This window comes from Bidens hawaiensis, unplaced genomic scaffold (assembly GCF_021521415.1).
Source record: "Bidens hawaiensis isolate Kalapana, Puna unplaced genomic scaffold, B.hawaiensis_p1.1 tig00044070_1, whole genome shotgun sequence".
Taxonomy (NCBI): Eukaryota; Viridiplantae; Streptophyta; class Magnoliopsida; order Asterales; family Asteraceae; genus Bidens; species Bidens hawaiensis.
The window spans coordinates 19094-33720 of NW_027497808.1; the positions used below are offsets into that span (position 1 = coordinate 19094).

General features: G+C 30.3%; 1 protein-coding gene across 1 annotated transcript; it reads left to right on the forward strand.

Moving 5' to 3' along the window:
- The first annotated feature begins 908 nt into the window (after positions 1 to 908).
- LOC143594698 (putative E3 ubiquitin-protein ligase XBAT31) lies at positions 909 to 5202 on the forward strand. The gene is made up of 8 exons (XM_077073943.1): positions 909 to 1250; positions 1679 to 1741; positions 1868 to 1939; positions 2031 to 2152; positions 2247 to 2387; positions 3016 to 3123; positions 3451 to 3712; positions 4381 to 5202. Exons 1-8 carry the CDS (start codon positions 1071 to 1073, stop codon positions 4780 to 4782), a joined length of 1350 nt encoding a protein of 449 aa, XP_076930058.1. The 5' UTR covers positions 909 to 1070; the 3' UTR covers positions 4783 to 5202.
- The last annotated feature ends 9425 nt before the right edge of the window (positions 5203 to 14627 follow it).

A 14627-nucleotide genomic window follows, 5' to 3' on the forward strand; every position in this document is an offset into this window, starting at 1 on the left:
AATTTGTGCATCTTTTGTGCATCTAAATCACAATCTGACCTAAATCACAAGCCGTTGCAGGCGGAGGTCGACAATGGGTCGCGAGAAAAATGTTATCAGATGAAACGATTCTCAAATCAAAATCGTAATTTACTGCCATTGTCGTTAATACCCCCCCCCCCCCCTATGTAGATCCAAACCCTCAACCACATCTTCACAACTGCGATTTACAGGTTTGTAATGTCTGGTGTTTCAAGAAATTAATTCGCAGATTTGTGTTAATCAGTTGTGAATCACGAAGTTCAGCTTTGGCTTTCGAAGATAAACCCAGTGAGATGTTGGGAGACCAAATATGCACCGTACCACCACCACCTACCACTAGTTGTTGGAGCAGGGTTCGAAGGTGGCTACTTGTTGTAGATGGTGGTGGTAATTGTGGCCGGTGACGAATGAGTGATCGGGGGAAGGTGCATATGGATGGTGATGGTATTTGTTGGTAATTTAACAGATCGATAAGCAAATTGGTAATTTAACAGACAGAGATATGCATCATGTAACGAAATTGTAGCCATAAAGACTCAAACGATCAAATTTAAAAAACAAAGTTACAAGTGATTTCCTTCCGGTTTACCGCAAGAACACAAACATTACTTTACTCTTCATTTAAACTAAAAAAACATATTAACATACACATCTTTTCATTCTTATTGCTCCTAAATATCAACACATAAATATTAAACAACATAAGTTTTTTTATATACACAATTGGTTGAATAGTTGATGGTAATGAAAAACAGTCAAACAACTAGACTTAATTTATTTATCCATCCATCCATCCATCCATCTTGAACATATAAAAACCAAAACCTGCCCGTAAAATATCTCACTACTGCCCGCCCTCACACCACTTCTATTCTTCACCTTCCCACCTGCCCGTTCCTACCCTCTTTACCTGCCCGAACTCCACATTTCTCAGTACAACTCCAGCTTAAATGTGAAACCTTTACCACAATATTCTTCTTCACCTATCACTCCCTCCGGTGGTAGTGGCTGTTTCCGGCGGACTTCCGGCCACTTTCCGCCGTAACAAGATGGGTCAGGGGATGAGCTGCAGAGTACCAGATGAACATGGGTTGTTTACAGCCATACAGTTTGGTGATCTGGAGCTTGTGAAGAGTATTTTGGATAAAGATCCATTGCTTGTTCAACAAACAACTGTTTATGATCGTCATTCTGCTCTTCATATTGCTGCTGCCAATGGTCAGATCGAGGTGGGTATTTTTGTAATTTCAAGATTTTGTTAATTTACAGTTTTTGTAAGTCATAAAGATTGAAACTTTATGGGATTTGTTCATGTGGGTATTTTTAAGAATCATTGATTTGTACAAGTATTTGATGCATTTTATAAAATATAATAAAAAAATCAAGATTTCTTGAATTCTTGATCTATTACTGTTCTTAAATCATAAATCTTTTTTGTGAAATTTGATGGATTTATTGAAGTATTTAATGTGGGTGATTTCAAGATTTCTTGAATTCATGATTCACAGCTGTGTAAAGCATAAATCTTTATGTGAAACTTGATGGATTTCTTGTGGGTGATTTCAAGATTTATTGATTTCTTGATTTACAGTTCTTTAAATCATAAAGATTGAAACTTTGATGGATTTCTTGACATATTTTTTGTGGGTTCTGTCAGATTGTTAATATGCTGTTGGAAGATCGATCCGTCAATCTCGATTCGTTGAATCGGCATAAACAGGTGTGAATGTGTCTAGATTGAACTCGATTTCATGCGCAAGTTGTCGCCTTTTGAAATATTTGTTTTCCCCCTTTTGATGGATTTGTCTAATTTGGTTGACTTTGACTATTGGGTCTTTATTGGTAGACTCCATTGATGATGGCTGCAATGCATGGGAAGATTGATTGTGTTAAAAAGCTCATTGAAGCTAATGCAAATGTATGTCAATTCCTTTCATCTGATCACTTTTGTCCTTTAAAAATCTCTTGATAATGTTGAATTACTGATAATATTATCTGCAATGTGTTAGATTTTGATGTTTGATTCACCAAATGGAAGAACATGCTTGCACTATGCTGCTTATTATGGCCATTCTGATTGTCTTGAAACCATTCTTTCGGCTGCCCGAACGTCTCATGTTGCAGCTTCTTGGTGTGTTCTTTGATCTTTAAAAGATTTAAGCCGAAGTATGATGCTTTTTTATATTAAGTACTAAAATTTTGTAAATTAAATTGGGGGGTTTTAGGGGATTCTCAAGATTTGTGAATATTAGAGACGCTAAAGGGGCAACACCTTTGCATTTAGCTGCCCGTCAAAGACGACCACGATGTGTTCATGCTCTTCTAGACAGTGGGGCTCTTGTTTGTGCATCTACCGGTGGCTACGGGTATGAATTCATTGAAAAACTGTTTATATACATCGTTCTTAGATTTGAGTCGTTTAAAGACGTGGGTCCCTTTTGGGTCATTATGTATGCAAAATATTAGCTGTCAAAACTAAAAATGCTACATTTTTGTCAAAGATGTTAGAATGATATCTAGTATTGTTTTATTTACAAATGTTAAACTTACAGTTTACAAAATGATCCGAACTGTAAACAAAATTGTTTTGTAACAACTCAGATATCCAAAAAGGGTATAAAAAGAAAAAAAGAAATTTCATTTGTAAATTGGTCGGTTTGGGTTATGTTTTATCTCAAAACATATCAAATGGTCCAAATAAGAATATATCGGTAAAAAGGAAACGAGTCATACGGATCAGAAAGCGCCAAATATGTATGTAACACATACATGAAAATATTCTAAAACTATAGTTTTTGCAATCATATTTAATACGATAATTTTTTTATATAAAGATGGACTAGAAGTGTTTTGAGTCATCCCAACCTGACAAGATCAGTTTCAACACATTGCCGAGTTACCAACTATGACCCATTACGCAACCCGTTTGACACGCCCATTTCGCCCCTCTAGTATTGTATTCACGAGTCAATATTTGTTTGTCATTGTTAACAGTTTCCCTGGTAGCACACCTCTTCATTTGGCTGCAAGAGGGGGTTCAATAGATTGCATTAGAGAATTATTGGCATGGGGTGCAGATCGCCTTCATAGAGATGCATCCGGGTACATTTTAATTTTATTTCCAAATTATGCCAGTGTAGTTAAAAGTTAAAACATTATTTCTTGATTACTGTAGAGTGTAGAGCATCAAGATTAGTTCTTTTTCACTTTATGACCTGCATGGAAATCATGTTATGCATGCTTATATTTTGAACCACTTTTTTGTGTAAAGAAATAGTTACTAATGCATCTCAAAAAGATTTCACCTGTTACAAAGAATCCCATTTAAGATATATCTTGGATCCACCGCAAAGTTTGCCAGTTTCTACGAATTTTGTTTTACACGGTTTCTTTTTATGATTTTAAACATATTTTTGCAAACAAATGCAGGAGAATTCCATATTTGGTTGCTGTAAAGCATAAGAACGACGCGTGTGCGGCTTTATTAAATCCATCATCTGCAGAGCCGTTGGTTTGGCCATCACCATTAAAGTTCATTAGTGAACTTGATAAAGATGCGAAAGCTTTGTTAGAGCAAGCTTTAATGGATGCTAATAGGGAGAGGGAGAAAACAATATTAAAGGGAACGGGTTATTCACTACCATCTCTGTCACATTCAGAAACCGAAACTAACGATGATAACATCTCCGAGGTAATTTGAATTTAATTTTATAAAGTTGTCTATTCTTCTTTCTGTCTTTAGAAAGTCAAGAATATGTGACCACGAAACACTATGCAAAAAAGGTTGGAATTGAAATGGTCATAGCTGATGACTTTTGACTTTTGCTACATGTATCTTTGTTGACTTAATGCAAATTGAAATCTTGATTGATGCTTAATTTTTGGAGTTTAGTGGTGGTGTTACACGATTTGATCATGGGTTTTCGCTTGAACGAATTAAAGTTTCTTAATTTACTTGCATTTTAGTGTTTCGTGGTGGTATGATTCTACTCGATCATGGGTTTTTACTTGGACAACAAAAAGTTTCTTAATTTGCTAACATGTTGGTGTTTCTTGGTGTATTATCTAAATTTGTTCATGGGTTTTCGATTAAACATAAAAAAACACTGTTTCCTTCGGTTTTGGTTTTTCTTGGTGGCATTATTCAAACTTGATCATGGGTTTTTGCTCAAACAACAAGTTTCTTAATTTACCAAAATGCCAGTGTTTCTTGGTCATATTATCTAAATTTGATCACGATTTCGTTTAAGCATAAAAAAATGCATATTTTCTTTGGTTTTGGTGTTCCTTGGTGGTGTTATCAAAACTTAAATCGTGGGCATTCGCCTAAACTGTAAAGAGTCCATGTTTTACTTGCAGGTAAGCGAAACTGAGTTATGTTGTATATGTTTTGACCAAGTATGCACAATCGAGGTCCAAGATTGTGGTCACCAAATGTGTGCGCAATGCACCTTAGCCTTATGCTGCCACAACAAACCCAACCCAACAACCACATCACTTAGCGCACCCGTCTGCCCGTTTTGCCGAAGCAGCATTGCTCAACTGGTGGTTGCAAAAGTCAAAGTCTACACCGATGATCTTGACCTTGACCTTGACCTCACTTCCTCTACAAAAGTGCCCAAACGGAGAAAATCAAGAAACTTCAGTGAGGGAAGTAGCAGCTTCAAGGGTCTATCGGGCGTGCCATCGTTCGGGAAAATGGTGGGCCGTGGCTCCGGGAGAATATCCGCGGATAACGAATGCATCATCGACAAACCGTAAAAAAATAGACATTTTGAACACGTGGTGAGCAAGGATTGGCTGAAGAAAGTCTTGGTCCCAGTTGGGTATTTGTGGAAAATGTCTTTGTGTCTACTCTTTAAGAAGATATCACAAGGAATAAGCAAAGTAAAATATGTGATTTCTTTTTTGCATATTTGGGTATTTTTTGTAATCTTTCTATGTATTACTTCACCTTCAAGAACCAGCATATTCCTCTTTAGAAGTAGTATTCTTTTGAAGGTTAGAAAATCTCAAAATCCATCACAATTGTCAAAAAACTTGTACCCTATGCATCAAGATTTGTGCATCAAGATTTGCCTTAGCCACCTCAAAAGTAGACAATGGTGTGTGGTAAATTGTACCCCACCTTTTTGTAATTTTCTTGCTTGATTGGTTATGGGGTGTTGTAGCATTGTATAATATAAATATTTGTTTTCTATATAAATTCTGTTTGGAAAATAATGATTGCAAATTTATGGTACAAGTGACAAAAAGCCTGTGTAGTTGTTGGTTTTCAATGAATCTCATGTCTCTTGGTAGATCATATATATATGCATGCATTCCAATTATGTAAAGTAATTATTGTCAAGACTTTGACATATTTGGTAGGATATTTTGGCCATTATTAGAAAGAGTTGTATTAAGTTGGGTCCTCCCACTTTAAGTTTTTATTAATCAGGATGATATTTGTTTAGAACTTTTACATAATGCAGTAGCTGTTATTAAATTTTTTATATCAACAAATCAACAATGGTAATCTAGCTGACTTCATTATGAAGAGTGTAAAGGTGTGTTATTTAGAAAATCAGGGAAGTGGTTATTTTTCTATGTTAAAGACCTACAACTATACCATAATTTTTGCGAATATACTCTAGGGCATGTTAACTCATTGTCGGGTATCTATTTTCTCTTGTTTAGCATACTCAAATACTAGGCTAAAAATCATGTATAGTTTAGCGTATTATCAGCAAGCGTACTTTCAATTAGCAAGTTTTAAGACACGTGTGTGTATGAACTTTCTTTCGTGTAGGGTTTCTATTAAAGGCATGAAGTTTTAGCAACAACTGTCATTAATTCACAACTCATTTGAACATATGCATACAGAAAACAAAGTTATGTATATGTTGTTTATCAGTGGCCTTTATAATCATAACATTAGTTGTTCATGGTTATGCGAGTAGTACACTAGAGTCTATTTAACGAGACATATAAGTGTCTGGTATATGGCTTTAATTGTGCCCGAATTGAAATGGTTTAAATTCGTTGGCCCTCTATAACGATTAGTGGTCAAACGTTGTTCTCATGTTTCACTTTGTGACCATGAAAACAACACACAATCCAACGTTATAACTTATAAAAATACCACACAATTTTGCGACAGTCGTAGCTGTCGTAGCTACAGATTTAATAAAACCTGGAGAAAATGGTAGTCTACGTCCGGTTTGGTGTCCTTGATACGTGCCAAACACATCAATAGCATACGTTCATTTGCATCCACATTTAATTTGCATGGTTAAGTTATACACCTTTAATTTAGTTTGCATGTTTTCATGTTTCATATTTTCATTCATAGAAACATTCTTGAGTTTTTTATTTAAGGGATTGAAATAGAAGAGATAAGATTTTTTTTTATTCTTATGTTTTGTTTTTAAAAGAAAAAAAATAGAATGGAAAGAAAAGTTAGGCTTTTTTCCTTCAAAACTTTTTAGCCAAATATGGCATGATTGTGAAGGAAAGTTTATAGCTCATTACCATATTATTAATTTACCCTATCTTAATTCTTTTTTCTATGGTGTTATGAGGACATAATTGTAAAGTTACAATATATTTTCCTATCATTTCCTTCTCATCTAACTCAATAATGTAATTAACACTTTCTTTTCTTTTCTTTTCTTTTATTATAACTCGAGAATGTCTTTTAAGTATATAATTTTTTTTTCCTTTCTTCCTCTATCCAATCTTATCATTTCTTTTTCTTGTATTTTAAACCCAAAAAATACAGGTGGAGTACTGTTGGTTTATCAACTCCTTTGCATGTTTCCATGTTGCATATTTCCATTCCTAGTGTTGGTTTATTATTAACTCCTTTTAATTTTAACTTTGTTTAATGTTAAGAAGAAAATTGAAGTAAAAATATGTATTGTTCTCTCTGTTATTCCTTTGGAGTTTAACATGCTCAAATGGTCACAATCTTAGAAAATTAGCCATCTCGAATAGTCTTCTATCAGTCCATCAATTTAAAACTAGATGATGTCTATATTACGATATTTACAAAGGATTGAGTAGTCTTGCCCCTTAAATGCCTTTACAACTACATCGTATGAAGAGAGCTAAGATGGTGGGGAGCATTGGCCATATGTTGTCCTTAAACTGAGGTTTGTCACCATGAAAATAAATTTACAACACTTTGTACATTTTCAGCGGGTTTATATTCAACACGTTAACTAGTACCTTTTTTTCCATATTTTGATCAAATGATGGTGTCTAGGAAGTTGTTTTCGCTTTATAAATTTAGCAGCCATTAATAACATATAACTCAAGATTGGTAGCCTACAATGCTTTGTTTGAAAGACGTTATTTTCTGATAAAGAGAGTCGCAGGAGGACAACTTATATCTAATCAAAATAGGTTGATGCATACATGTAGTAGTAGTAATATAATAATAATAAAAATATTTACATCGGGTCTTTTTCTACCAATACATTTTTTTTGGGGGGGGGGGGGGGGGTGATGCAGTACATTCATGCTCTATTGTGTTATCGGTTATGGTCATGATACATTGTTAAAATAGATCTTTTACCTAACATCATCAATGATGTTTGACGGTACATGTTCCATGATAAATATTATCAGAGTTGGTAAATAAGGTAGTTAGATCTTATAACAAAGCTAGTATGTGAAAAGATATTATATAATGGAGTTTTCATATCGCGACAACGTATAATATGTAATCAGCGAAATTCCTTACCTTTTTTCTTGATTTGATTAACCATTCATTATTATTGATAGGAACAATTTCATTTATACCCTTACAAACAGTGAAAATATCAAATACATCTAATTAAAACTAAAAAATATCATATATTACCCAACTAACAAACTACAGTATTTTATTAACAAAACTAGATTAGTACCCGTGTTACACACGGTGGAACATATTTAAAAATATAATATATATATATGTAACATCACATAAATATACATTTAATGAAATACAAATGTTGTACTTATAAATAAATGATAATTTTACATGAATTATAAGACATCATAACTTATATAAATCAAATACAAAGACTAACAAAGATAAATGAAAAGTTAAAATATTTTATAAGTTACACCATTAGTACAATATAAGCAAACAAAGGAAATTAGTCTCCAAAAATCAATAAAATAATTCTACACTGTCGATTCAACAAAGTTTCTATCTCAATTGATTCAAAAAATAAACTCTATCTAAGACATTTGTTACACACCAATAACTGTAATGTTTATTACTCTAAGATAATACCCGTGTTTATTTACACATCAATTAAAAACATTTATTACACATCAATGTTAAAAGATGAACAATATCTAACACATTTCTTTTTATAAGTATATTATAAAATTACGTTACAAAACAAATTATTATGACAATCAAAAACCTAAATTTAGTCTTTCATAATACTATAATTAATTGATATTTAAAATAAAGTCTTAATCAATATTCAATAGATGACTATTAAAGAAACTTTATAATTAATTAGTATATGATGTATATGAATATGATTTATGACTATTAAAGAAACTTTATAATTAATTTTATTTAAACAAATATAAGTTAAAAGTTACAAATAATTTTATTTCTAGTTAGAAATAAGTTATTGATATAGTTTTGATAACATAATTAAAAGTGTAACATTTACTAAATAACGAATTAATTAATACAAGTCAGTTTTTTAAGTAATTTTATTTAATATAACGATAATTTTGGTAATAAAATTATTATTGATATAAAATGAACAAATGAAAGTTTAAAATATTTAAGCGAACGATTATTATTGATATAATCGTTATTATTGATATCTAGATTAGAGCCCGTGTTACACACAGTTGAAAATATAAAAACAATAACATAAGAACTTATAAAAATATACTTAATTTTTTCAAACCTAGGTCATAGTTTCAAATCCATAATAATCCAGCTACTATTTGAACTAACAATATACCAAAACATATTTATAATATAATAATACAAAATAACAATATGGCACGGAACTACTAATTAAAAGTAAACTATAACCCACAACTTTCATCTCCTTAAAACAATATGAAATTTGAAATGAATGATAGGTCAGACTGAATATATATATATATATATATATATATATATAATATATATATATATATATATATATATAGTTACTAAATTACCATCTTGAAAAAAAATCCACTTTTGAATTAAATAACCTAGTGAGTGACCCGTGTAACATATGAGCGGGAATTATAGAAAACGTAAAATATACATATATGTTTTAAATTAAAACGAATTGTAAATGTTATATTTATAAGAACGGATTATTTTAGATGAATTATAACGTATTACATCATGAATATTAATTAAACGATAATTGCATCATTTGAAATTAAAAGTAAAACTCTAAGGTACAATTAATATGTTATAAGCAAAATGGATTCATATGTTATAAACAATTACAAAAGTTTAAATAAACGTACATATTATAATTATAACATAAAAAAGGATTCATAAGATTTTATTTCTGATGTGTTTCTGTTTTGAAATGAAAGTACGAAATAATTCGTAGTAGTTGTAGAGATTATAATTTTGGATTTAAAACTGAAATTGATTGGAAGATAATTTTGAATTTCAATTTGTTAATATTAATAAAATTGTAACTTAGAATTGACTGGTCAAGATTACTAAAGTAAGAAACTTGTGATTATTTTATATTAATTTGAATGCATAGTTTGATGAATAATATTGATTAGCATTTAATAGTATTAAATGTGGGTGACGTGTATTATAGAAAGTTTACAAAAATGTCATTATATATTTTGAAAAACTGTAATCTCTATTTATATACCAAAATTATATGGATACTTATTTTTCAAATTAACTTTAATATTCAAACGACTTACCTTAATTCGTCTAATTATTTACTTATTTCCTTATTTACTTATTTACTTTAATATTAACTTATTAACTTTAACTTGTTAACTTATTTTTCAAATTAACTTATTTTTCACATTAGATAATTTTGAATTTTGGTTTGTTAATATTAACAAAATTGTAACTTGAAATTGATTGATCAAGATTACTAAAGTAAGAAACTTGTGATTATTTTATATTAATTTGAATGCATATTTTGATGAATAATATTGATTAACATTTAATGGTATTAAATGTGAGTGACGTGTATTATAGAAAGTTTATAAAAATGTCATTATATATTTTGAAAAACTGTAATCTATATTTATATACCAAAAATATATGGATACTTATTTTTCAAATTAACTTTAATATTCAAATGACTTACCTTAATTCGTCTAATTATTTACTTATTTCCTTATTTACTTATTTACTTTAATATTAACTTATTGACTTTAATATTTGAACTAACACTATACCATTTTAAACTTTGACCATTAATTTATTGTTAATATATCAACAATTACCTTATTAACTTTAATATTAACTTTCATATTTTTGAAAATCAAATTAACTTATTCACTTTGACTATCAAGTGATTATTTTCAAATAATTCAAATTAACTTTAAAATCGGTTTGTTTATAAATTAAGGAAGTCAAAGTATATCAAATGTGTTACGACTTACCTTAATTCGTCTAATTATTTACTGATTTCCTTATTTACTTATTTACTTATTTATCGATTATGTAGTATAAATTAATAACTTAATTATGTAAACTATAATATAAATAGAAATGATAAATAAGTATGTAAATTATAATATATTGTAATATAAATAGAAATCATATCGTTTTTTAATTTATCAAAACACGGTAATAAAAATTATTTTTTTTAATTTTAGTAAACTTATTATTATGTAAAATATGGACAATTATTTTCAAATTAACTTGTACCAAAAGTATACAAAATTAACTTATTTACTTGATGGTCAAAAAACATTCAAATTAAGTTTAATTTGAAAATTGGAAAATTTTCAAATACCAAATTAATACTCTTCAATCGCGTTTAATTTTAAATTTTCGAATACCATATTAAGATATTCACGTTGACTATTAAGTAATTAATTTCAAGTTAACTTTAAAATCGGTTTGTTTATAAATTAAGGAAAGTCAAAGTATATAAAGTGTGTTAATGGGATAATTAAATTACAATATTTATGTTAATTAAGTTATTTAAAACAATAAGGAAAGTCAAACTAAATAAATGGTATTAACGGGATAATTCATATCGAATAGATTAAAACACGCCGGAAAAAAAACATAGATCAAACTTATCTTGGATCTCCGATATACAATCATATTTTATTTTTTCTAAACACAAGAAAATAAATATATGCATGAATATTAACAAAATAAAATATACATCAACATTAAAATTTAAATAAATACATATTATAAACTCATAATCATTCCATGAAATTAATTTATATGAGTCTGCAATTACCTGAAATAATAAAAATGAATATTAATATTGATATTATGGATTATTTTAATTATAACTAATAACTGAAAAATTTTAAAGGTGTTAACGGAAAAACGAAATTTAAAGATGTTACCGGAAAAAAGATTATATAAGCTGTGACACTCACCTGAAATTATAAAGTAAAATATTAATGTTGATATTATGCAACAATTGTTATAGGTAAAACACATATACGGAAAATGTTACCGAAAAAACTTAACGGAAAAACGTAACAATGGAATATAAGATTTTGATTAACAAACTAAAATGAAATCTTCAGCAAATTAATCGGGTAAATAACCTGAAATAATGTAAAGCAACCATGGTTATAGGTATAAAACATAGCCGGAAAAAACTAAACGGAAAATCTTACCGGAAATACTTAAAACGTCCACATATCACCTTCATTCCCGTTTATGATTTACAACCTAAACTGATATTAATAAAATCAGTTAACAATGAGAATAAACATAAAACGGTTAGAAGAAACAATAACCGGAAAAAATAATAAGGTTGCCGGAAATAAATAGATAAACAATCGGAAGTTTATTATAAAATACAAACTTACCGGAAATTTGTACAAATCTTGAATGATATTCGCTGGAATATATTAATAGGTGAAAGAGAGAAAAAGTTGAATAGGGTAAAAAATTAAGAAATGTTATGGTTTAAATATAGGTTAGTGGATGAGTTAACATGATTAAGAAAGGTAATGAGTGACATGGCAATAAGGTGGCGATGATGTGGATGGCCTAGAAAGTTGACAAGTGAAAATTGTTGTTTGCTTTAATAGTATGTATAGATGTAGAAGAAAAATGACATAGGCTTCGTTTATGGTGATGCAAATTTTGGTTTTGTTTCCCCCTTTAGCTGCTTGCTAATGTGGGTTTGATAAAGTTAGTTGTTCAAAAAAAAATAGAAAAGAAAAATGATATAAAAAGCTTAAAAAAGATGAACCAGGTCGAAGAAGATGACGGTGCCAAATTTGTAATTTGTATAAAACTAGGAATTTACCCGGCACTTTGTGCCGGGCAGATCGGTAAAATCTGGGTGGTGGTCAAACTCAAGCATTGTCGGTCTCGAGCGTTGGGATGATAAGTAGACGTGAATTCATTCGGTTTCTTACGATACCAGAACTAAAATAAAAATGGCAGTTGGTGGGTTTCCGTTACGGTGGTACCGGAAGTAAAACAAAAGGCAGTGACTTTAGGCGAATTTGGTCGGTTTCTTTCTCGTTTGTTACGGTATCGGAATTAAAACAAAAAATAAAAAAAATTGTCATCCAGGCGTTTTCGTTACGTTCGTTATGGTACCGGAACTAAAACAAAAATAAAACAAATGGCATCAAAACCCTAGCATTGTCCGTCCCGGACGTTGATGTGGTAAGTTTACAAGAATTCAGTTTGTTTCCTTTATGCAAAAAAAAATTGACGTTAGGTCGGTTCTCGTTACGTTCGATATGCTACCGATACTAAAAAAGAAATCAAAACGGTATGGACAGGTTTGGTGCCGCCACTTAGTTAGCGGCACCAAACTTCTCTTTTATATATATAATATATATAATAATAACGCTATAGGGCGATCAAACCTCTCGTTTCAACCAAAACGGTATAGTAATTACTATATTATAAAGAGTAATAACCTATTCTTAAGTAGTTTAATTACTCTATTTATAATCGCTCTAGTCATACGTAGAGCAGATACACTAGTTATAAGTGGCGTAATTGTTTGTATAACAAGAGTACAATTACGCTACTTATAACTATAGTAATTATCATTGTAGCGTACTTGTTTGTATAACTAGAGTGCTTATGTTACATATAATTAATTGTAGTGTAATTACTCGAATTATATGTCCCGTTACTTACAATTTTGTCACGGTGTTGATACTCCCTTTGATTCGTACACTGTCTTCGCAGGATAACTTTATTGGTATTTTAACCTTGCCCATTTAGTTTATTTACCCTATTTCTTTTTAAGTAACGAAAATGGAGAAGGCAGAGGAGCATAGGCATGTCTCTATCATCTGGTCATCATGATCATCTTTAAACTTTCACTTTTACTAGTGTTGGTGTATAAAGTTAAACACACACATACTCAAAAACTTACCTTAGAAAGAGACATAACAAGTAAAAATGTTTGATACTTGTACGTGTTGCTACAATTGTAGGGCTGCAATGGCACCCACACTGCTACTAATTGTAGTGAAGTCAGTCAAGTCAGAAACACACACATGGGAATCTGAAAGAGTGATGCCATTAATTAGGTCTTGTAATAAAAGATTGATTGAATATAGTATGGTTACATTGAAAGAGACAATGTGTCATTTCATATATGTTGATAGTTTTTCACATTAATAAATGATTTTGTTAGGCATGATGGGATCAAAATGCCTAGGATCCTTTCACATCATAATAAAAAACAATTTACCTATGCTTTCTTATGTAGATTATTTATAATTTTATGATGTATTATTGTTGTGTTATTAACATGTTTTAATTGAAAACTTTGTTTCTTCATTGGCTTTGGACACAAATAGTTATATGTAATTTTAATTAATAAGAGTATTAGTCACTTGGTTTGTGTTTAATGTGTTGGGGTTCGCAACGACCAACCATGTCTGTAACGAAGCTAACATAAATGATATCACAATACTCGAATTGTGTGTTTGAAATAGATATTTGATTTTACTTATAGGTTCGAATGGAATGTGCATGAGTAGCGTGGAGGGGTGTTCAGAGTTCGATTCAGATTCAACAAAAAAAAAGAATTTGATTCAATTCGAATTCGAGTGCAATGATCGAATATGAATTTATAATTTTCAATTTGAATTCAAATTACTCACATAAATATTGTGAGTGTTTCGAATGTGTTGAATGTTACATGATTCATACCTTATTAACTCCTAATGTGGATGTTCCGGTCTTGAATGTTTTGAATATTAGACTATTCGTATTCTGTTTCGAACTGAATAATAAAATAATTTATTATTTATCGTGAATAATAATTCGAGTTCGAGTTTCAAATGCAAATTGAATTTGAATTGGGCATAAAATTCAATTACTAATTCAAATCGAATAAATCAAAGCCAAATCGAATTTGAATTGAACACGGATTAAGGTGTTGGGTTTATGGAGGCTTAATTGGGTCCGGTAGAAGACATATTTGTGGCAA

Excerpts from the sequence above, each read along its gene's own strand:
- LOC143594698 (XM_077073943.1), top strand. The coding sequence starts at position 1,071 with ATGGGTCAGGGGATGAGCTGCAGAGTACCAGATGAACATGGGTTGTTT. Across the intron at positions 1,251-1,678 it reads CTGCCAATGGTCAGATCGAG|ATTGTTAATATGCTGTTGGA; the intron begins GTGGGTATTTTT and ends GGGTTCTGTCAG. Across the intron at positions 2,388-3,015 it reads GCATCTACCGGTGGCTACGG|TTTCCCTGGTAGCACACCTC; the intron begins GTATGAATTCAT and ends CATTGTTAACAG.